Source organism: Empidonax traillii, unplaced genomic scaffold, assembly GCF_003031625.1.
Source record: "Empidonax traillii isolate 1590-97213 ecotype Southwest subspecies unplaced genomic scaffold, ASM303162v1 scaffold74:size2480735, whole genome shotgun sequence".
Classification (NCBI taxonomy): Eukaryota; Metazoa; Chordata; class Aves; order Passeriformes; family Tyrannidae; genus Empidonax; species Empidonax traillii.
In genome coordinates, this window is record NW_020955267.1 from 693,136 (window position 1) to 717,595 (window position 24,460).

The 24,460-nt window shown below is 35.3% G+C and overlaps 1 protein-coding gene across 11 annotated transcripts in view; it reads left to right on the forward strand.

Annotated features, from left to right (window-relative positions):
• The window catches only part of MIPOL1 (mirror-image polydactyly 1), a 189,777-nt gene that overhangs the window by 72,623 nt on the left and 92,694 nt on the right, over nucleotides 1-24,460 (forward strand). For all 11 annotated transcript variants that reach the window (XM_027880701.1, XM_027880693.1, XM_027880697.1 and 8 more), the window contains 2 exons: nucleotides 191-361; nucleotides 21,191-21,298. In XM_027880701.1, the coding sequence (XP_027736502.1) occupies nucleotides 191-361; nucleotides 21,191-21,298 (279 nt within the window). The remainder of the gene's footprint in view (nucleotides 1-190; nucleotides 362-21,190; nucleotides 21,299-24,460) is intronic.

The window sequence follows — 24,460 nt, forward strand, 5'->3', positions numbered from 1 at the left end:
GGTTTCAAGAACTAAGATGTGGGAAAAAGAAGAATTGACACACTAATAATGTACATCTTTGCTGCAATATGAAAATTCAATAACTTCACTCAGTCAATTTACAATTCACATGTGCCTATTAATTAAAACCCTATATTAAATAAAATATATTAAAACTTCATGTCTGACTAACATATAATGCTGTTGGTAGACATTACAGGAATTACTGAACAGAATAAACAATGCAGACACGGGGATAGATATACTGAAGAATGGAGCTATAATTCTGAACCGAATACACAGGACCAAAGAACGTAAAAAGAAAATAGTAGCTGAGGAAATGAATGCAGTAATAGAACAACGGGATGCTGCTTTGTGTCAAGTAAGTCTTTACAAGTATATAGTCACTCAATACCAAATTTCTTTTTTCCTTTTTTTTTTTTTTCCTGATTTTTGGAGAAGAAAATTATTTCATTTAACATGTCTCTATTGAAAATCTCCAAGGGGAAATTTTTCTTCATGGTGGTAGTGCCCATTAAAATGGCATCCATGTGTTCATGAGAAGAGTTAGGTTTGTACTTTTTGCTCTCCATTACTAGCTATCTTCTTTTTAAAACAAAATAGTTTTCATTGACTTGACCAATCCAAAAAGCTATTAAAGGCTTAGTTTTGCAGTATGTTATATTGGTAAAATGATTTGGATGACAGTTAACTAGTACAGAAGAATGTAAGTGGCAAAAATTTACAATAAAGGAAGGTAACAATACCACATGCAACAATGCAAGCAATTCCTCCCTTTGTTGCTTTACATTCAGGAGATAAAAATCAGCATGTGGTCCTTGACTCCTAAAGTCTTACCCATCTGCTACGTGACTTGAAAGAAACTGGGTTCTTTTTTCTGCTCAGATCACTCATTCCCTGCAATTTCCTATTTTGACAGAACAATAATTGTCTTTATTCTCTCCACTGTAAGGACAGTCTCCTTGCTTTTCCCATTTTGTGAAAGAATTTTTGTGTTGTTTTTTTGGTTCAGGTTGGTTTAGAGTTTTTTACCCACCATTTTTTCCCCTGAATTTTAACCTATATTTAACTCAATAGGAGCAGGTTGTAGGGAGGAACAGTTGAAGTAGGGGATGTATCTCCTGTGAAAAGATTTTAGACTGGATGAACCTTCTTATGCCAGGCAAGAAATTTCATCTGACTCTTCCAAGATTGAAGATTTTTATTGTGAGTTACCAAAGTTACCTCACATCTAACTAATTTCTGCTACATTTAAAGTCAGGTTTGTGATCTTTAGAGGTATTAATAATGTTGATGAATTTGTGTTGTATTGAGAAGTCTTATAAAAGTGTCTCCTATAGACTGTAATTTTCACTTTTTTTTGTTGTTGTTTTTTCATTCTTTCCTACTTTATCCTTGAAAGCCCCATCTGCCTGATACTTAAAATATTTTGTGCATCTGTCACGTATGTATTGTGAAGGATGTTAATGTATTGATAGTGGTATTTTACTTTTTCAGTCTACTTTTTTCGATTTTACAGTAATAATGAGTAGCATAGCTACTGAGAAATATCCAATAGTCCTGCCAAAAGTTTATGTCCTTTCTTCTTTGCGCAGGGCATTTGAAAAGTGAGCAGCTTGTAAGAGAAAAGCTTTTGGCAAAAGAGGAGGATGCCTTGATATTTTATTTTCATTTTGTCAGTTTTTGCTTCTTTGATGAAGTGCACTTTCAGGCATATTTGGACCATAAAACTTCTATCAGTGTCATAAGAATATCATTGTAGAGCATTTAATATGCATTTTAATTTAATTGATTTTAAGCTGCCTGTTTAAGGAGTAATCTTTTCCAAGTAATCAGCTTGGCAATTAATAAAGGTAATGATTGTAGATGGTAATGACTCAAGCATCACCACTCTCAAAGCCATCTGTAGACATATCAGCAAACAGCACAGGTAGATGCTGCAGCTGAAAAAATAAGCTAATAGAATAATAAATCCTCACCAAATGAAAATTTCAATATTTGGTATTAAGCTGTAATACTGTGATACCATTTGCAATTTATACCACAATTGTTTTAAATTATTATTAATACAATTCTATTAATCATGTGTTTTCGAATATATGTTACTGTTGAATCTAGAAAATAAGTCCTTTGAATTGAAGCTATCATTTCAACCTGTATTGCTCACTTGATGATTCCTTGGGAATTCGTACCATACTTGAATTATTAGTAGTCTTTTGTTAACATTGCAATAGCAGTAGTTATTACAGTGCTAACATCAAGAACAGTAGGAGAGGGATTCCTACATTAGACCACAAAGGGACTAGATATAATTCAGGGGATATATATGCTTAGTATAACAAATGCAAATTATTGGAAGTTAGATCTGGGGTTGCCTCAGGCATTCATAACATCTGCAAGTTAAAATCTTCTTCTTTTTGGTGGAATTGGCATCAAATATGAGGGGGGGAATTGATGAGAGCAGGCTGAGACAAAGCAGAAATAGAGTAAATCATTAGCATGGTGTGACTATCCTATTTTTAAAGTTGAGGAGTCACTGGGCAATAGAAGTTAAATGCTTCATGACACAAAGTGTGAACACTGTTTTGCTCTGTTCCTACTTGCTGTTGTGTGGTGCTAGGGACAGCAATGTCATTTGAGTGGCTACCATAACCAGTTCCATATGGCAGAGAACTACTGTTGCACAGTAACAAGGGTTTGGACTTACTGTGTTAAATGAAGCTACATCTGTTACTTTTCTCTATGATCTTCTTCACAATAACCTGTTTGACTGTTGAGCACAGTGAATATAAGTAAGGTCTAGCTTTTGGGGTTTTACTTACAGGTTTTCTAATGTTTCTAAGTGAGAAACAATAACACAAAAGCTTTCGCAGTTCAAACGCTTTTTGATTTCAGGTGAGGGATAGATTACATTCCTAGAGAATTCCTAGAGACATTCTACAAACTGCATTTCTTATAAATGCAGAATACTTCCAAGTAGTGTTTTAAATACAGTTTTATAATGCTTTTTCTGGTAGGTATATTACTAAGGTGCATTTAACTGGACTGCTGTTGCAGCATACTTGACGATTAGCTAGTTGGGATTCTTCTACTTGAATTTTTCTTGAATTATTTTTTTAACCTTCAAAAAATGGAGAGCACTGTCCATGTCTTGGAAAGGTCATGAAAATGTGGCTTTTTTTGGGCTGTAACACCCAAGAACCTCTGCATATTTTTTTTAGATTTCCAGTGTGAATGTTATGTCTTACTAGGAAGCAGATAGAGGCACTTCTATCACTGTATTGAGCTGTGCATGTGTATGTAATCTTAGATCTTTCACTACATTGCTGAGCAAATATGCAAACTACTTTTTGTGTGTGTGAAAACAATCAAATGGTATAAACTCAAATATTTGATACTACTTTTAGTATGTATTTTCAAGTGAATAACAAACAAATAACTAAAGCATGGCTAAACATTGACATCCACCTTCTCCTGTACCAACCCCCTTAAAAAAACAAACTCAACTGTTTGGTTGTATTTGCTAAGATATGTTTGTTAGTGAACAGATATTGTGTGATACTGAGAATTTTGAGTATGTTTTATGACTGATACCCTGAAAGAAAAATGGAGAAGTATATTGACTGTTATGAGAAACAAAACATTGTTTCCTCATCTGTAACATTCGGTTTTGTCTTAACCCAGTCAAGGAAAAAACTCACTTTATCAGTTGATTGAAATATACTTTTACCTTTCTTCTAAAATCTTTCTTGCTTGAATAATCCAGTTAGTGACAGACATTTAGTAAGGCATACTCACATTGTGTAATCTTCCTTAAATACTCTAAAGAAGTGGTTTCCAGCAGGAGGCAATACAGTACAATGTCTCAGCCAGATATTAGCCACATCACACCTTAGAGACAGGAATGTTGATATCATTACAGGGTTGGCAGCTGAAGACTTGGGTAAGTCATTACAATTCCTTTTCTTCTGGTTTAAAGAAGAAAGGAGATCTTTTAATTGGTACAGCTTAAAGAAAATGATTTTTTTTTAGAGTTCAGTAAGAGATTAGGAGATTGTATGTTTGATATATTTTCAGGCCTAACTAATTCTGTAAAGGTGGAGGCATTTAATTCTGTCAGTTCTATACAGAGTTTAAAATATTAAGGATGTATAATTTGCTTTTAAGGAAAAGCAGTGGTTTCATGGCTGGCAAAGTATGTCATCTCTGATCTTGAAGCAATACCATAACTGGCAAGCAAACCTGGTTTTACAGCTCTGAATAGTTTGATCACATCCTGTTGTGCAGGAACATGCTTATGACTGTTCATGTAAAAATTGGCATGCACCCAGCTGCTCATCTGAAGCAAGTTTAAGTACCCTTCACCATTTTGAGGCACTGTTTGGCAGCAGTCGGCACTTCATCATTGTTGAAAACAGTGACGAGATGCATTGTGCTTGACTGACCATCATTATCAGTTTCGACTAATGACTAATAACTAATATATGTCCGCACTTATAACAAGCCAGACTCTTGCTAACTTTTTTTTTATATTCTGGTACAGCAGTGTTCCTCCTTCTGCACCAAGTAACGTCTAGAACTCTGTGTTATCTGTGATTCACAGGCATTCTCAGCACACATGAGTGAACAAGTCTTCTTGCGTTAATAAACCCAAGAGCTGTATGAAGTGTAAAACAACAAAAGCATATGTAAATAGGAAAAAATTGGGCCCTTAATTGAGTAATACTCAGGTGACAGGTTGCAATGCCTCATGACTCTTATCTTAGGATAGAGGTGGTGCCTTTGCAACGCAAACAGTTTGGGGTGTTATTTTTAGTAATTTGAATATCAACAGTTCGGGTTTATACTCTGTGTGTTGTTACCCTTTGACACTGCCTGGTTAAAGATACTAATCAAGTTCTTGGCTAGCAGAAGCACATCTGATGATGTCCTCCTAGCTGCTCTGTCAAGATGCTTACCCTGCTTTTCCCTTTGCCTCTGATATTTGGGAACAGGAAAAGAAGAGGTAGGACGCTGCATTCACAGTTGTTCGTGAACCAGGCAGCTGCTGTTGGGTATGGATGATTTCGGTCATGATTTCGGTCAACAGCAAGTTGAACAGCATATGAATGACATGAAGAAATTACTTGCCAGCAAAAGAGAGATGACATCTATCTGCAAGTTGCCCCTTTTGCACTGTGACTTTAGTCCAGGTCCTGAAAGAAAGCAACAGGGGTATGGAATAAGATATAGAGTAAATTTTAAAAGAATAATGCTTTGAGATTTAACATTAGAAGTTGCACTGTGACTACAGGGAGTAAAGAAATGGGAGTTGATGAAATGGTTGTCAGTTTTGTTGGGATTCACGTCAGTGGCCTCAGGTAAACCTCACAGACCTCTCTTGTTTTAGGTACCACTGAGTAAAAGGGATCTTGAAAGAAGATTACAAATAGCCATGTTATATGAGAAGTGGTTCTGATTAGCAATATTAGTTTTCTGTTTGACTGTGTTGCATTAGAACAGTGCTTTAAAAGTCACGCTTCATTTCCTCCATACCTAAAGAAAGATAATTTTTTGAAAACTTGACTAAATCCATGTTTTAAGACGTCCATGTTATACTGAAAATTTTTAAGTCCATTTAAGTCCATTAAAATTTTTAATTTTTCTTTGCTTCTTCTCAGAATAAACCAAGTGAATCTCACAAGTGCCAAACCGAGCCAGTGATTGCTGTATTTGGGGCGCATGGAGTAAAGCTACTGGGAATGATGCTGAAGAGCATCAAGAATTTTTTGCATCTCTAAAAAGGGAAGGTTCTTCACTACTTGGATGCTTGCTTTTTCTAAAAATAAACCCAGTTTGAAAATTTATAATAATTCTTTACTTTCTCAGACAAGTAGGTATACTCTGACTCTCTACCCTAGATATATTTGTGCTAGCTGTAGCATGAACATTTTCCAGGAGAATATTCAGTTAAATATTTGGCTACATTTAGAAGATCGTGAGTATTTTTTCTTCTGAAGGAGGAACTTTAGTCCATTGGAGGCTGAAATAAGAGAGGAAACTGGCCAAACAGAATCCTATTGATGTCTTACATTGGATTTTCTGATTTATGTAGAATGTTCCTCAAAAGAGTAACACCTATTTAATCTTTTGCCATAGTGCTCTGTTTAATTTGATCATGGTGTGTAATTCTCAGTTTTCTAAGCATTAAGAAATCTGAGAAGCGGTGAGATGTTCAAACAGGATGGTGGGAGAAGGTTTGGGGACACTACAAATCCATGTTTGTAGTGTCAGTTTGTCTCTCAGATTGATGTAGCAGAGGTTGTGATTTCTCTGTAGGCAGGTATCTATTAATAGGACATGAAACTCTTTCTGGTTTCACTGGATTCAGAATTTCACTAGATAAAGCAAGTATTTTGCAGCTTATTCCTTAGACTGCAGCAGAGCTTTGGTTTCATGAGGTCTTGTAGTTTTTGAGTTAATATTTTCTGCAGGTCAGATGGTAGGTCATTAGTAGAGGTAGAGGAGGATCTGAAGAAATTACCCTAAGGAACTCTTATACTGAACTTTTATATTTATTCCATGAATGCTAAGTATGAGTAAATATAGAAATGTTAATGCAGTGTTTCCTTGAAGAGAGGGATTATGGTTTGTCTTTTTGAGCTTTTGAAGTAAAATTTTAATTGATACTACATTTCTCCTTTTTACTGCCATAAGGTTTTGACTGAATGATGCCCCGAGACACATCATTGTTTGCATTGTTAAATCACCTGTTGTTCCTCTGCAAACAATGTGTTGTGCAGAATTGAGAAAATACATGTCTGCATAGTACTTGAGGGCATGATCAAGCTTGATGTGTTTAATTGTAAACTTTAATGAATTTCCAGTTGAACATTCGTCTTCTCTTCACTACCTAGACACTCCTCACCCCTTTGAAAATGATAGTAAATTTGCATGCCAGCTTGTTCCATTAATTGCCATTTGACTCATCTATCATGGTGCTAAGCTTTAGATTCACACAGCTTAAACTTCCAAACCAATTCCTAGAATTAATATAAATATTTAATGTCAAAACTCTAGGATGAAAGAGAGGAAAATGTTTTGTGTGGTTATTGATCACCTGTTTCAGTAGCAGCAACCCATAGAGGAAATTTCTAATGTGATAGAAGCAGAATAGTATTCCCTCCGAAGAGGAGACTGGATCACTGTGCACACAGTGAAGTCTACGGGTACCAAATCTATTGTAGAGGTACCTTGAATAAGTTTTCCACAATACTTGACACTTCACAGCTACAAGTTAGGTACTCAGTGTCGAATCAGATTTCAGTTTGCTTACTGATGGATAAAATGTTGGATTTTATTAAAAATTGAAAAAAAATAAAATGCAACTGTGTGCTTTGTATGAAAAGCTGGTCTCCTTAGGCAACTTACTGAGGTAACTTTATGCAAAATTGCTTCATTATTTTGAATACACAGATGAGTTTGCGTAAAAATTCTTTTGATAAGTAACAAACAAGATTTTTGTGTTTCATACTTATAATTAATGTTAATATGCCTGACCTGTATGTTCGCTTGCTTTTCCCCACTTGACACTTCTTGAATGTTCATATTTGCAATTTTGTCGTTTATTATGTCTGTATTAGCAAGTAGTCTGAAGAAATAATAGTGGATCTGGAGTATGAAATAGTTCTCAGCATCTGACATTAACCCCTTGGGAAGGTGGGCTGTTGCTTTTTTGTTATTGTTGGGTTGGGTTAGGTTTTGTTTGTCTGTTTTTTTACACTGGACTAGTTGTAGTCAAGTCCTATGGACAGAATATCCATTTGTGTCAGACTGCACCAGGCGAAAAAGGAATCCAGTTCGTGTTCTCAGATAGCACTTCATGGGGCAGAACAAGGCACAGTAAGTAGAGAGAGGTGAGAGAGATTACAAACTGCACCCTCAGTGCAAGGTAGCATGCAAATTGTGTACCTGAAATTAAGGATAAAGTGAGATGATTTCAAAAAGAAGAATGGGATACATTAAAATAAATAGGGAAGTAAAAGCTATCAATTTTCTTGGAGAAAGTATTCTAGTATGTTTGTATTCAGACTTTTTCCTCTGAAAATTATTACACTGCTTTATATTCAGACTTTTCTGATGAAGATTTTAGTCCTGTCCTTGAGATATAAGTGAACTTGATTCCTTCAAGGAGAAAGAGGTTTCAACTACTAACATAGATTACAAAGAAAATGACACACAGAATGTGAAGTTTGGATTTAATTGTGCAGTGGAGATATCTTCAAAGAATAGCAGCCAAACTATATTGCTGATCATGCCACTTCACTACATCAGGAATTGACTAAGAATATGGTGAGATGTGAAGCTAAGAAGGGTAAATAGAGCTGCTTTTTGTTGACTTAATTTATTTTTTCCAGAGTCCCTAAAATGAAATATTGACCTCTCTTCCAGCATTGCAATACCCTCAACAGTCATCTTTATAATTCAGCATGTGTGCTAAACAGTAAACAGAGGAGATGAGTAAGGAAGTTTAGGTCAGGCAGTAACAGAGGAAGGAAAAATTGTGGTGATGATGATAAGCTAATTATTCATTTTCAACAGAATAGTAGATGATTACGAGTGAAATGTGGGCCTTAAGAAATTTTTTGTTAGTTCCATTTATTTCTAAATTTTTTGTTGTTTTCAATGAACAGGTAACAATTACCACAACAGCAATTTTCCTTCTGGCTTTGGTCTTGTGATTTTTTTTTTTTTTTCGGTTGTGAAGCTATTAATCAATTTTGCAAGCCCTTAGGCTGCATGAGGTTATTTTACATATTCTGGTCTAAAGTCTGTAATGGTACTGATAAAAAAAAAAAAAAATGGCACAAGAAAATCTATCAATATTCTCTTTATGAAATAGAGATTTCACAGTAGCATTAACTTATCTATGTCTGGTTCACCAAGTATGCCTACTTTTGTTTGTTGTATGGCTTTACTGTTTCGTGCTTCAGATTGTGAGTATCTAGGATTTAGCCTCTTTTCCATGTTCTGTTTATTCACTGTTAATTATTTTTCAAGCTGACTTGCTTGAGAACAAGAAAAATTTAGCTTCCATTACCCTCTGTTGCAAATGAAGGACAGGCTTTCCTATTGTAATCTGCATGTGATTCTAAGATGCTGTTGACAGGGAACTTTTTAATGCTCTCTGTTGTTAATGCTTTGTTGTCATTCTTTTCAGTCGTGTTTTTGATTTATTGTTAAATATAAAGCACAAAATATCATTCTGGTTTATAGTTTACTTTTGTATTGAAAATATTTTTTAAAACTACACAATTCAAATAAGCAGAAGTACTTAAAGGCCCTTAAGAAGCTGTGATTCTTTCAAAAATATAATACTTCTAGCTATAACAAAAAAAATTACTGTGGCTGAAGAACAGTATTAAATCATACAAGTATGACAACTTTTTGTGGTTCTGGAGTTATCAGAAATACAGAATACAGTGGCTAACTACAGCGTCTTTCGTTGGTGTAATGTACTGATGCAGGGTAATCGACAATAGTGCTTATGAATGTATGTTTTATATTGTTGATAGCATAGAATTGATAACTACATTTTGGGGAGGGGAATTTTAACATTACCTCTAATTAATGAATTAGCAGCTATAAACATGCAAATCTAAGTATATTAACCAAAGTTGCACAGCAGTTACTGGTCATCTTTCAGTTATGCTGAGTTGCTTATTTCTTAGTTAGCTCTAACAGCTTTCTCTGCTGTTGGCAGAATTATTACCAAAGTTTAGATAACCTCCAAAAACAGAGTAAAAAGAATTTCTGTGAACACTTTGCTCCGAGTTGTCTCATGAGATGACTTGTTCAATAGGTAAGATTTCCTTCCAAGTCATGTTGTAATCGTGATGAGAAATTTCATACCTCAGAGATTGTATTACAGATCCCAGCAATGTTAGGAAACAATAGTTTTCACTCTGTTTTGCCTGAAAGTGCTCTGCTGGGTTATGTTCAGGACAGGAGTGAACATGAGACCTCTCTGTGAGTTTAACTCCTTCATCTTCTGTAGCTTTAAGACAAAGTTTTCTTCCTTAATCTGCAGACATTTTTTCAACTTCATTGCTTGAGGTCCCATTCACAATCAAAATGTTAGTATTTCAACTGAATCTCAGTCTGAAAAAAAATCTCAATTTGAAAAGGAGAGCATCCAGTGCCAGTCTCCAAGAAGAAAAAGCAAAATCATTGTTAATCCCTTGTGCTAAATAGTCACATCACCCTGCTTTCTGTTGTAGACATAGCCAGCAGCTGTGTCTCTCCTTACGTATTCTCTTTATGTCATGTACGATGTCTTCTATCGTATCCAGACTCCTCTCAGCAGTAGTCATGCATTTTACCCATTTTGTTTGTTTTGGCAGGCAGGCCCATCACTTTGCTTTCGCAAGTTGTCATAACATTCTTCCATCTTTGTGTTTTTCTTAATTTTTTTCTCCTTAGTGTGTCCTATGCTCTGTACACGAGAGATGGAATTGCCAGGAGGGGAGAGAACAGTGTTGGTAATTGCACATGTCAAAGGCAGCTGATTTTGGGTTTAAGCATTTCTGCTTTTCAGTAACATATCTGAAAGCTGTTAGGTGGCTGTTAATTCAAAGCTGCAGGGTCAGTCCACTTGAGAAGGGTGCATCTCTTTGGGTAGCTTGTCGCACTGATCTCTGTAAAACACCTCAGTGAAGCTAAAGCTAAATTTTGTTACATAAGGTAGAATCTTCAGATTGAACCGCTTATTCATGTACCAAAAATCATACAGATGTTTCTGTATTCTGAGCAATACATAATTTTTAAATGTGTAGGTTTGTTTTAGTTTTGTAGAACTTTCATTTACTTTCTTAAACTTTTCTTTGTGTTGCCTTTGTCTTCTATGCATGATTTATTTTAAGCTTTTACAAAAGCTGATTTATTCCTTAGTTTTTAAAAGATATTTTTATTCGACTTTTCAGTGTATATAGACAAATTGGAAAAAATGTCTGAAATACAGTTTGATATATTTGCTGCTACTTAGATCTCTGTATTGATGAAACAAAAACTGATTTCACAATAACATTTGAAGGTTAATAATTAGTTACTCCATTTTCCCCCCTATTCTCAGACAGTTAAAACACTGGCTTTAATATTGCTTTTGGATGGTTCTGTTCTTTAGTATCAGAGTTTTCTAAAAATCTATGGAGAAAGAGCAAATACCACAGATTCAGATCATTTATTCAAAAAGTATTTCTTGTCTCTGACATATCTGCAGAGGTTTTTGCTTTCACCTATGTAGTTGGCTTTTTAGTTTGTGATAATATCATTTAAAGTGGCTTTAAAGAAGGTTTGTGTGAACATATTATAACAAGAGAAAATTGAAGAACTGCAACTTAAGCAACTGATGGCTCAATTGAGAGTACAGAATTTATCAGAACAAACAGATAGTGCATACTACAAGGAACACCTGCAATCTCATACTTGCAATATATGAATAAATAGACTTCAAAACTCTGGCATCTATACAGTGATCTATGATACTGTTTTCTTGAAAATGTGATGGTATTTAAAGATGGACCAGAAGTATTCCTGTCCTTTTGTGCAGTAAATGCCAACTTAATGTTTCGGCAATAGCCTTGTTTGCATATGGATTTTACAAAAATCCATTGAAGATTATTTGGAAACCAGCTCATTAGAATGACAGATTGCTTACCAAATTTTGTTTTCTTGTCAACTAATATTGGTTGTGTTCAATTAAACAAGGTTACACTTTCTAAAAACATACCTCTGTCAGCAGCTGAGTACCTTGCTTATATCTGCAAATCAAATTCCTGATTTCTAGTTCTTTTGGAAGATTAGACTATGAATGGTTCTAAAATTTATCCTTTTCATACACCTTTCATACTTTCACTACCTCTATTCCATTACATATATTGTTTGAGAACCTATTGGGGATTATTCAGTAGGGGTGAGGGAAAGGCTTTAAACAAAAGCAGTTGTCAACTTTCTGTCATGGTGTGTTGTGTCAGATGTTTGACAAGCTGTCTCTTGGCCGTAGGCCATCTGATTGTAATGGAGCTGACTACTCTTCTGAGGAACCAGCAAAACATGTGGCCACAGGAAGCAATAGCTCTGTGTCATTTGGTCAAGTCAGTAAAGCAAGGGTTTTGGGTGTAGTAATCAAGTTCTGACATGATCTTGTCCGCTGATTAAGATTCTTAAATTTTCTATGCTAATTTCTCATCCCATAAAACAAGAAATTCCTATTTACTAAACTGATTGAAGTGTTGGAAAAAGTGATTAGTCAATGTTTACCAAGAGTTATAAAACAATTAAATATGAGTATAAGAAGAGTTATTGAGAAGAATCACATAATAAAGAGAATATATTTGGGAACAAGATGAAGCGAAAATGTAGACAAAAATGAGACAGTGCAGTGGAGTGAACCTTACACAGGCCAAGATGAGAATTGAGAATTAGAGTATGTGTATGTTCATTTATTTTGCCATGCAAAATACTGGAGGAAAGATGCTGCATTTGAAGGTGGGAGAGACTAAATAAGTCAGAGAAGGAGGATTTATGCTCCCTCCTTTCACCAATGAAGGAGGATAAATAAAGTAAAAACTAAAATAGTTATTAAAAAATGTAGTTCATGGCATCTGGAATTTGTGTTCCTTCCTTTTATTAGCAATATGTGGTCTTTGACCAAAGCTGCCTTGCAAAATAGTGAGCAAGTATGTGGGAGTTGCATTGATTTGGAAAATGCATCTTAAGACCATAACTAAAGGAAGATCAGACTAGAATTTTAGTATTCAGGTGCTCTGAATTGCTTCTTTGGGACCTTTCTTGCAATACGACTTAGTACTTAACCAGGGTAGAAATTATTTAAGGTGATCAGCAGGGTATTTAAGTCCCGGTTCTTTTGTAAGTAGTATATTAATACATATTCTACTTTAATGGCAATTTTATTCCAAGACCTCTTGGGTGTTGTGTAATTTTATTCTTTAAATGTTTTTAAAGATGTTGAGGTTAGTTTCTCTGAATTATTTTCTATGTGGATGTTTCTACACAGAAATCATCTCTTGTATCTGTATGCTGGACTTGCTACCGGGCATTGAAACTAGAACTGGTCCTAGTTTAAGTATTATTGTGTTTGCAGACCTTTATTCAGTGCCATAGATAAAGACTATCTATCTAATAAAGACTTCCTTTTTAATTATTTTGTCATTGTTTTAAAAAGACAATCTTGACTCAAGTGCTTTTTCCATCTTATGATAAAATTTTAATTAATATTTTCCATTTCCTGAATTATATGGGAGTAGTGGTAATTTCCTTTGCTTTTGAATATCACATAATCGTAAGCAAATTCTAAGTTCATTGCACTGTGGCGGTGTCTAGTGTCTCTAAAACTCTGCAGTGGAGCACGTGTGTGAGGAGGCATACTACTTTTGTACTACTCATCTTCTTACATGCTTAGTTTATACATTATTTATTAGGCTTATAGGCATGAAATTAAAAAATTAAATTAATAATGTGACTTCCATGTAAAACAGAAGTCGCTTATTTATATATGACTGGCAATTAGGAAAAAAACACCCTTATGTTAGTTTAATGCATTTTTGCCTAATTTCAGACCCAGTGCAGCTTCATGAAAAAATGTTTGACTCCAGGTTACTGGGTTTATGTTTTGATTAGAAACGACTCAGAGGTGAGGTAAGTTTGTTAACTTACATGCAATGAATACAGGAAAATGTGAAGGTGACCCAGTTATGTGGCTTCAACTGCTCTTATGTTTGTTTGCTCCTGCAGATCAGGAGTCTGCCAGCAGCCCCTGCTAGCAGAGCTGTAGTCATCCAGTCGCACAGCCAACACAGGAACCCTGCTTGAATGACCTGTGAATCACATATAGCACAAGAACTTCACATTTTCCTTTTTCTATTTCTTGCACATTTTTTTATAATGAGAGTCATTGATTAGGGAAGTCTGTGTGTGCTGAACTCACTGAGAAGTAAATCAGGGTTGTGTTGGTCTTTGAAATATCATCGCTGCAAGGAAGTAAGAATATATAAAGAATGAAGTTGGGTGGCATTGTGGAATAGCTGCATGTGTAAGGATCATTAACATGAGCCATGTAAAAAGCTAAACTGTTGTCTAAATTTTCTTAACGTCATAATGTGCACTTACAGTTCCTCTAACTCTTCAAGTGAAAATAAATGAAAGCTTGTTTTGCTGCACTTGAAGTGTTCAGGAATAGATAGAAAATAAGTCATGCCTACATCATATTATCTGCCTTAGTGCTACAGGTTGCAACTGGCTCATACTGACAAAGATAACAAAACCATTTTGTTTTTATTTTGATTTATTTCTTTTTGTAGCTTTTTGAAGCAGGACATCATCGCACTGCTGAAAAAAAAAAGTGTTTACATTTAAGGATTTCTCTTATTAATAGAATATAAATTTTTTAAGATGCATATGTTTCTGAGGCCTAAGCACTACAAAAACACTTCTCTTTCTTGAAATCCCTGTAGTTTTAAGCTGCTGGGCATTGTATAAATAATCATTTAAACACGTTTGTTGATGGTTTGCCAAAACTTTGAAGAGAAGTAATTTCTTTCAGAATTTAAAAAGTCTTAATTCAAAATTATAATTTAATGGAAAAATGTTACTAGTGATTATTATGTAGAAACTCATTTATTTCTTTTAAAATTATTACTTTAGAAGAGAAAGGATAACTTCTATTTATATAAATATAAGGGCTTCCAAACATCTGCAGTTCAAAGTACATAATTCACAGTGACACCAAAGGTTGGTTTGTGTTTTGACTGGATGACTTTGGTATTATTTTTGTCTGCAAAGGAAAGAGTGTACAGCATCCAAGTGGTGCAAGACACTTGCCTTTCCAGAAATTGTGATGAATTTGGGACAAGGGGCAAACTGTTAAAAAAAAAAATATATATTTAGGGGAGTGGGAGAGGAGGGCTGTCAAAGTGAGAACACTTACATTACATTTGACATCTTTGAACCGGGAGCTAGTCTGAAATACAGATCATTACAAACAAAGTAAAAAAATATGAACAAAATAGTCAACTAAGAGAAGAATCAGTTGAATTGTTTTTGTTTGCTTCACATGGTTTTTTACTGTATTCAGGTTTCCACAGGTGATGACTTAAACATATAATAGGTAAAAAGTAGCCTTGTTTCTTCATCTTTGTCATGTTTTGTGTCTAGAATAATTACTTATACTTCAGTTTTTTATTGTAATGAATATGTGTTAACTGATTTCAAAATCTAGATGCACTTTATCACTTCTGAAGTATTATACTGTGTAGTAGTAGGATCTCAGTATCCAATAAACTCATCTCTTAGTGGTATTGATGCATTTTCCAACAAGATATGGTGTGTCATTTACTTTGCTGATGAGAATTTTGCTTAAAATACATGATATGAATGCGTGTTGGAAAACAGTTTTGCCACTCGGATAGACTCCTCCTTTCCCATAATTTGGAGTATAGAAAACATTTTCCCAAGTTATTCAGTAGAAACTAAATTATTTTTATTTTACACTACTTCAGTAGCTGAGATCCCAATTCAGCAAGGTCTTCATCCATAGAAGACTGCAGAACATTAAAGTGAAGGCACTGATATGCAGTGAAGTCATTATGCACTGCGTGACTCAAAGTGACTTAGCACTCACTTTTAATTTTTTGTGACTTGAATTACAATATGTTACCTTACGTATAATGACAGAATTAAGCTATTTGTGGGAGGCTGTGGTTATCTATAAGATTTATTTTGAAACTACAGAAGCCACACAAGACTATTGGATCAGACCAAAGATCGACCTACCTCACCACCCTGAGTTCACTCTGCCAATACCTGGGCTTCAGGAATAGTACAAGGACAGGGCAAACATATTGCAGTACATCCACCCAAGTACTGTCCCTTTTTTCAGCAAGCTCCTCAGTGGAGTCTTGTGTGTTTATGACAGTGCTGATTCTTAAGGTTGTAAGCATTGCAGGTTTTGAAAAGGACTCTAAATGAACAAATGTATTCTCATGAAGCACTATCTTTTTTGTGTACTCATTGGATGAGACAATCAAATATAATTCAGAATTCAGGAAAGAACTTTGTGCAGAATTTTGCCTCATCTTACTACAATTGTTTTATGAGACTTTGACCCTCATACCTGTAATAACAGAGACAAATCAATTCCTTTTTTTTTTCCCTAGTGCATAAATGGCATAATGTGTTGACTCTTTTTTTCCCTAGCATATTGCCGTAAGTTCAGGAGAGGTTAGTTTGGATTCCTTTTAATGGAAGGCAATGGAAAACATTAAATGCCGTAAAGTAATATTGAAAGCAAATATAGATGTAAAAGGATTAAATAGCCACCAGGACTGCATTTGTAGTAAGGAAATGTTAGGATTTTCTGTTATATTCAGCTTTAGCTGTTGCTTCCTGAGCCAGAGAGTGTCACAGTACAGTTCCCTGGGTCAAGTCTGTGCTGAAATACCCAATGAGAAATTCATCTGACATTACCATCAGGTTCAATGAGATGAGAGCGAGGGATCCTGGTGTAGCAAAACATTTATGTCTCTTTGAAAGCACATGAACAGCCTGTGGGACCTAAGTAGTGCAGTTTTAAACACGCTTCTGCATGAGGCCTCTAGGGATAGATGTTGTCATCATACAAACAAACTACACAGGGACCAAATGGTTGGGGGTAGGGAGTTGTTCTGCTTGATCTTAATGCTTTGCTGTGTTCCGTCTTTGTCCCTACTAACGTTATTTCTCCAGTGGGTTGGAGATTTTTCTTTACCTTTGTGTAATGTCTGTACCTTTTACTTTCAGAACACCTCACTGAAGAATCATGTTAAATAACGATCAAAAAATCTGTGTAGATGTGGCAGGCCCCATAACACCATGTTAATGTGTTATAGGAGCAAGTTGAAGAAAATGCTGAAAAGCTGACAGCATGTTAAAGATGATTTATTTATACAAGTGCTAAAGTTATGTTTGATATGTTAATGCAACCTCATTTTCTAGTAAAGTCCAAACACTATTAAGTGGTTATCTGCATTGATTTTTCTATCTTCTGAAATACTTGATTCATTGTAAACTATCTTTACTCCTTTTGTGCAACTGGAACTGGGGCCATCTTTTAACAGTCTCTTTCTGGGCGAGCCTCATTGACTTTTCTCAGTGATACTCCTGCTCCACTTGCTACCTTCTTCATCAGTGTTTCCTTTAGCAGGTGCTCCTTTTTGCAGTTTGTCTGGATTTTCCCTGTGGCGTTCCATCACTCCTACCTGGAAAGTCACTGAAAGGGGTCAGCACCCATTGCAGCTTGAACTGGTGCCTCTCACAAATATCCTTGTTCTGCTGAATCATGTTACCTGATGTTCATTAAAAAAAGACTTGCCAGTAGCCTGGTACTTTAAATTTTTAAGATGGGAGGGAAGAATAGACTTGTGTCTATTGTTTTTTTCCTGTCTGAGTATCTTCTTGTCCTTCTGATACATTACCTGCTTTGCTTTTCATTTTGTGCCTTAGCTGCTTGTGATGTATCCTGTGCTGGATACACAGGTATTTGTTTCAAAAGACTGAATGTGTTTAGAAGAGTTGCATGGTGGAAATACATTTAAAGAGAAGACTGAGTACCTGTTGCAAGGCATGGATGATGTTGTAATGAGTTGTACAGCTGGGCAGCGATGGTTGCTCAAGGAACGCTTGTTGGAGTAGGCTGAATGAGGTTCACTGTCTGTCAAGTACATTATCATCTGAGTCAGACTAGCTAAGGTGGGAGACTTTTTGAGGGAAATATACTTAGAGAAGAGAAAAAATTTAAGGATTTGAAAGAAGAGAGGAAACCTTTGTCAAGGTTTGTTGGGGGTTTCTTTTGTGTCTTCAGTATTGCCTCTCTGGCTACAGAGCTCTGAATGCACATGGTAGACCATGCAATAAAGCTAATTCTTCTTGAGTTGTTTGTGTGAAACCTTTATGAAATTATATATTACTATTTCTGAGACTTTAGTATCCTTTACTCAGCAAAGTCTTTGGTGTTCTGATCAAGGCATATTCTCTTTGACTTATGTCTACACGGCTCTCATATTCCTTGATGAGTTCGAAGTATTGGAGATAGAGAAGCAGTTTTCTCAAGTAACAGCCCGTGTTTCATAAATTGTTGAACTCATGGGAACTTCCATTTAAGGGAACCTTAAACCTAAACCTCAGATCAGGTGTTTAGATAAGCTGTGCTGCACAAAATATTTTTCCTTTGACTTTAAGAGCATTCTGTTCAAAGTTTTCCCAAATGTGAGTTTTCACAAGTTTGGGATAACAGAATTTAGACTTTCTTATTTATAGTCTTTTAAATTAAACACTTCCTTTACCTTTCAGCTTTCTTAAAAGGATACATCCAACATTTCCTTTTTGCCAGTACTGAGTTGGATGATGTCTTCTCTTCACTGTGCTCCAGAAAGTTTTTTTATATATGTTTTTAGAAGGAAATCCAGTTTCTTACTTGCAGCTGCTGGTATTTTAGAGCCCTGGAGTGAACCAATAAAAACACATGTTCTTTTAAAGAACATCTATTTTTACTGGACCTTGCTAACAACCAGTGACACAGAATTCAAAAAATGTTGGCTCAAATGAATAGAAGGGCTGCATTGTTTTAAATTCTGTTTTTAAAACTTTTCTTTACAGCGAGATTAGTCTAAAATTTCATATGCTCTTATGAAAAACAGTGCTTGTTTTTAGAATGCTATTTTAATGTTTTAAAAGTAGGTCAGGTATCAAAGTTGTAAAGTATAAAATTTTACTAAGACATACACAAAGTTGCTATTTAAGAGTATTATTGCAATGCTTTCACAAACAGGATAATTAAAGATTTTACTCCCTAGACAGCCAAGAATAAATCAGAACATCTTCTTTTTATTGCATTGTTTTGAACATATTAAAACACTTAGGTGCAATGGTCAAATTAGATCACCATTTCTTTCAATGATGCCTTTAAAATGGATTCAAGCAGTATGCTGGGTTGAATATGCCTGTTTTTTTTCAGATATCAACATTCTTAGTGGAAGTAAAATGGAAGAGGAGTTACAAAATGTTAGCAAATTTGATGTAAATGTAATCATGTCAAGGTTGACTTGATAATGAGACCCATCCATTTTATGTAAGAAACTCAGACTGTAGTCAAATTGGGGATTCCAAAACACTGTTTTGAAGAGTAATGTTGGTAAAGCAAAAAAGTGAGTTGTCTGTTAATCCTGCAAGATGTAACATATAGTGTCATAATAATATCTGAAGTGGTATATTAATTTTTTTAATGGTGTTTAGATGTATGTTAGAGAAAAAGAATCATAACCTGGGTTTAATTCTTCAATAGTTTTAATGGCACCTTCATGTCTGTAAATACATAATTTTCATCCTGGATATGGAAAAAGAATTACAGCTGGCGTTCTGTGATTTCTGGTTTTCTTGTGGGTGTGAGTGTGAAATAAACATAGACATTAGATATCCCATGTATGTAAAAATATTTATAATCAAATGTATCTTAATGTATCAAATGTATCTTAACATTTTTTCTGTATTTCCCTATCTATGGGAAAGTGTCTTTTTCTCTTTTTCTTGCAAAAAAACCAAAACTGTACATAAGGAAGTTTACAACACACACTGAGAGAATGCACTTGGCCAGAGAAATTCACTGTTTTTAAAATAGGTAATGCTAACAGAAATAAGCTCAGATTTCTAACAGAAGTAATTAAATACAAAACCAGATATGTTAATTGAATTTTAATAGTATTGTTGTGCTCCTACAAATATTTAAAGGTAATTCAAATATAGGAATGGATCATTCTGTTTTATATACTATGCTGGGTGCCTGATGAGCAGTACATTGTTAATGACTTATTTTGTGTTTAAGAATGGTATCTGTTGGTATGTCTTTAAAATTTCTGTCTGTCAGCTTTCTGTTTACGGATTTTCTTTTTTTAGAGTTTACATGAGTCAAGCGTCATAGTCGTTTGTACTGAATTGCTCAGGTTGTATATACATTAGTTGTACATACAGGGTGGGAATTTCAGTTCTGTGTTGTCCACAATCACTAAGATAGCACAAGACACTGATATTTTCAGGTCTTTCATTTCAGACAGCGGTGCTTACCTGGGCATTATGTCCCAATCTTATTCCTTTCTTAATAGGGTTTTCAGAAAGTATGCATCACAATATTTTTATCAATTAATTGTCTTTTGTTCCAACAGTCTATTAGCTTTGGGTTTTGGTGGTGATATCCAAACTATTTGCTTGTAATATACTGTTGCAAAATGAGCCTTCTGGTACTGTGCTTTTCCCTAGTTCTAACAGTTGTTCCCCTATGTCTTCCTGGTATTTTGTCTGGCTAGTTTTGCTATTTTTTGTAAAACAATTTTTTCATAAGGCAATGAACTGTCCAGTGACATCTAAATACTCTTTCAAACCAAGATAACTTGGCAAGACCTTTTATGGTTACCATAAAAAACTGAAATATAATTTGGCTCACAACTTGCACATCTTTAAAAGAGATGCTCAGGAGACAGCAGTAAGTGTATATATATTTGTGCACGGAGTAACAAGTGTTATGTATATGCACACAGTAGCAAGTGTTATTTTTTATCTTTTTTTTTGTATTTAAGTTAAATATTTAAAAAAAACAATCTTAGAACTTCTTTCAATATGTGTTGTGTGTTGTAGAATTAGAGTAACCCCGTAGTGTAAAAAATACAAGTATAAAAGTTCCATGTATATATTCCAGTAAAAGGCTGAATCTTGAATTTGAAAGGTGGTTCTTCATTTGCTTTCTTTTCTAAAAGCATGCGTTATTTCCTTTATATCCACTTAATATATAAAAGGCAAAATCTAGCCATATATTGGCATAACTAGGAGCAGAAATTCAACCCAAAATTTCTAATTCTTTTTAGAGCATTTTGCAAAATGTCTTTATCTGATACTTGGCTTTTTTGGCATACAATTGGACCAGGAAGAAACTAAATAATTATTCACAATTAAAAAACATAGCTCTAGTACTGTCTGGGATTGTAACTTGCTTTTATCAGATGCTTTCACTACTGCAGAAATGATGATGGGATGATTTACGTTAATTCTTTTGGCTTGTTGAAAAAAATATGCCTACACTCCTCTACTTAATGGGATTCTTTCCTCGTTGCAGTGCAAACGGCTGGAGCAGGAGCTTCATCATCTGAAAGAGCAGAACCAGACTTCAGCAAACAACACGAGACATCTGACTGCTGAAAACAATCAAGAACGTGCTCTGAAGGTAAATCTCCATTTCTTCTTGCAGGCAAATTAAGGTTGTAAGCCCCTGGTGCCAGCTTTCTGGGCTGCATATATCAGTTGTGTACATTTCGGCAGAAGTGAGCTATGGTGTTTGCCAACAACCCCTTCTTTAAACACAGATACAGCACCTTTCTGTTATGGTTTTATTTTATTTTGCATGTGAATGCAACAAGAAAAAACATAACATCATCCAAATTATTGGGCTGCTAATTAACACTAAATTCTTGAGATCTGTCCTTGCAATATTGCATTTTATAAGGTGAAGAAACTGTAACTATTTGCCTCGTGGTACCTTTGCAAAACTAATATTTTAAAGCATGGCTGTTTGATCTGCTCCCGGCAGTGTGTGCTATATTAATAACATTGTTGACCGATACTACTAGTGACCACATAGTTGATACTACTATTTGCAAAAGGGTAGCGAGTTGGAATTGGGAGGAGGAATAATAAGTCTTGTCAATAAGAATAAAAATGAGCAGAGAGGCGGGAGAGGGTCAGAGAAAGGACAGTGTGAAGTGACAGGTTATTGCTGCTTTGAGAAAGGGAAATTGTAATGTCAGTGGAATTGATAGCTACATACCCAGCAATCTCACCGCTAGCCAGAGTAAGAGACTATGCCAGGTAAGATGTGCAAGCATTGTGCACACCTCTTCAACCACTATATTCTAAAAAATCTTTTATGGGTAGTGGAGATACAATATAAATACCAAAGTTACTCTGTTTATACTGTGTTGTCATTTTAGAACTGTTTGATTTAGACAGTAAGATCCAAAGATATCTCATTTATAGACAGATTTTCCTCTGCCTCCTTTTCCTAGTTTCTTTATATTTGGGAAACATCATTATTCATACAATAATTTGACTGAAGCAAAGTATAGAAATAAAAGTAAATTCTTGTCTAGTTTGACATTTCTCAGTTAAAAAAAAAAAAAAAAAAAAGAGTATAATGAATAAATGGAGAGAATCTGAGTGCCAGGCAAATGCTGTATATTCCATGGGTTTAGAATTGCCATCAGAATCTATGGTGAATATTACAAAATCAGGTGTGTAATACAAAAAGCAGATTACTCAAAATAGAGGTCATAAACGTTTAGGGCTGCTTCTGACTGCAATAACAGTATTGTTTTGAATCTGGTGTCACTGAAAGTGCTTGCCATGCATGTTACTTATTGAATGTAGTATTGTTTTTCATTAATTGCATGCTGACTTGGGTTTTTTGGGTGTCATTGAAAATATTACACACAGAATCTTTCTATTAGAAAAAAAATACTTTATTTAAACTACACTTTTTACATTTAATATTGCCTGACATAATGCTTGCAGAATAATTATATTTTCAGAGCGAGAAATGACTTGATAGTTCAGAGTGTTACTAGGATTTCATTCTAAGCCCGATAGTGCTCTTCTAGCACCTAATCTTTAAAGAATTTCATTTCTGGCTGTCAGAGGCATTTTTTTATTTTTTGAAGTTAGAGGTTAATTGGTCGTAGTCTTTTAGAGATGAGAGTCTGGGGAGATAAAAAAAGGAATTCTTTTCAATTTTTGGTGAAGTTGAACCTTTTTTAATATTGTAGCTCCACAGAGTTTGTCTCAGTTCATATTACTGTTGCCTACAGTGAGGACAGGTCCATTAAAGTATTTTTTAAAAGGCTGATGGGTCAAGTTTTATTCTTGACCTTGAAAACTTTAAAATGCCCCGGTGAAATATTGATATCCATTATATGAGCCCTCATCCTGACCTAAGCATTCATGTAAATGAAAAGCTTGTCACCCATTTTTAGTCTAGCTACAGCCTGGAAAATAGACTATCTCGTAGGGATGAAAGTTGTTTCAGTGACTCCCTTAGAAATGGGTTTGTCAGTGCTCTGGACCTGGCTGCAGCAGAGCTCCTAGGGGAAGAAATATCCAGCCAGAGCCCCCTGACAGGTAGTGTCACACAGTGCAGGGTCCTGGAACACACCTCCCCTGTGAAATACTCTTGTTCTTAGCTGTTACTTCCTGCCTCCTGCATGCACTCAGTGGCCATTTTAAGTGCTACATACAGAGTGCATGTACAGACCCAAGCGTTCCATCCAGTCCCTCTCTACCACAGAACACCCTCTGATGGTTTTCAGAGAAATAGAACAGGCTATTTGTCTCTAGGATGCAGGGTAAATATCTATACAACTACTTCTATTTTCTCCATGATCCAGGGAGCTACATTTATTTTAACCACCTCTACTGGCAAACTGGGAACTATTAACCTGTTCAGCAGAAGGAGTCCATGTATTTCTTCTGAGTCTGTCCAGGACAGTTTCTGTAAAGAAAGTTTTTTCAAAAGAAAATCTTTAATTTTCCCTATTCTCTTAAACTTAATTAACATTGTCTGATTCAGTTTGGCAGTAGATGGCATTCTGATGATTTGATCTGCTTTAGATTTTCTTCAGGGAGTAACAGAAGCGTAAACATCAAATGTGATGCAGGGATATTTGCAATCTTAACTGGATAAAAATATAGTAATCAGGATCAACTAGATTAAGGATATCATATAAGTTTGTGATAAAAGATGAGATCATTACCTCTGTTGGATTCTGAAGTACACTTAACAACAAACCCAATGGCTATAGTTTCCTTTTTACTTTTTAAAATCATCTAAAGACCCTGAGATTAGCTCAGTTGGTTAAAACTTGATGCTACTAATGCCAACATCATGGATTCAATCCCCTCTATGGGCCATTCCCGAAAGAGTTGGACTCGATGATCCTTGTGAGTCCCTTCCAACTCAGACTATTCTATGATTTTGCATTCTCTCACAATATTGAGTTGCTTGGAAGTAAAAAAAAAAAGTGTAAGACCAATCCACAGGAAACCTATTTCATTCCACTGATGGTAGGGTCTAATAGGGTCTAATGTGCAAGCTTTCAGATTTGTTTTCAGATATGTTAGCTCACAGGACTACTGTCACCGTTCTTTCAGGCAGTAGCGGCCCATAGTCAGGACTGAGGCAAAGCAGCAGGGAGACTGTGAGGGAGGTGTAGTGGCAGTAAACTGGCCAGATCCAGGATCTGGAAATAACAAGGATGATGCAAGCACTTTTGTATACTTTTGTTTTTACAGTCCTAGATCCCATGTCACACCAGAGAATCATGTCACAAATAGAACA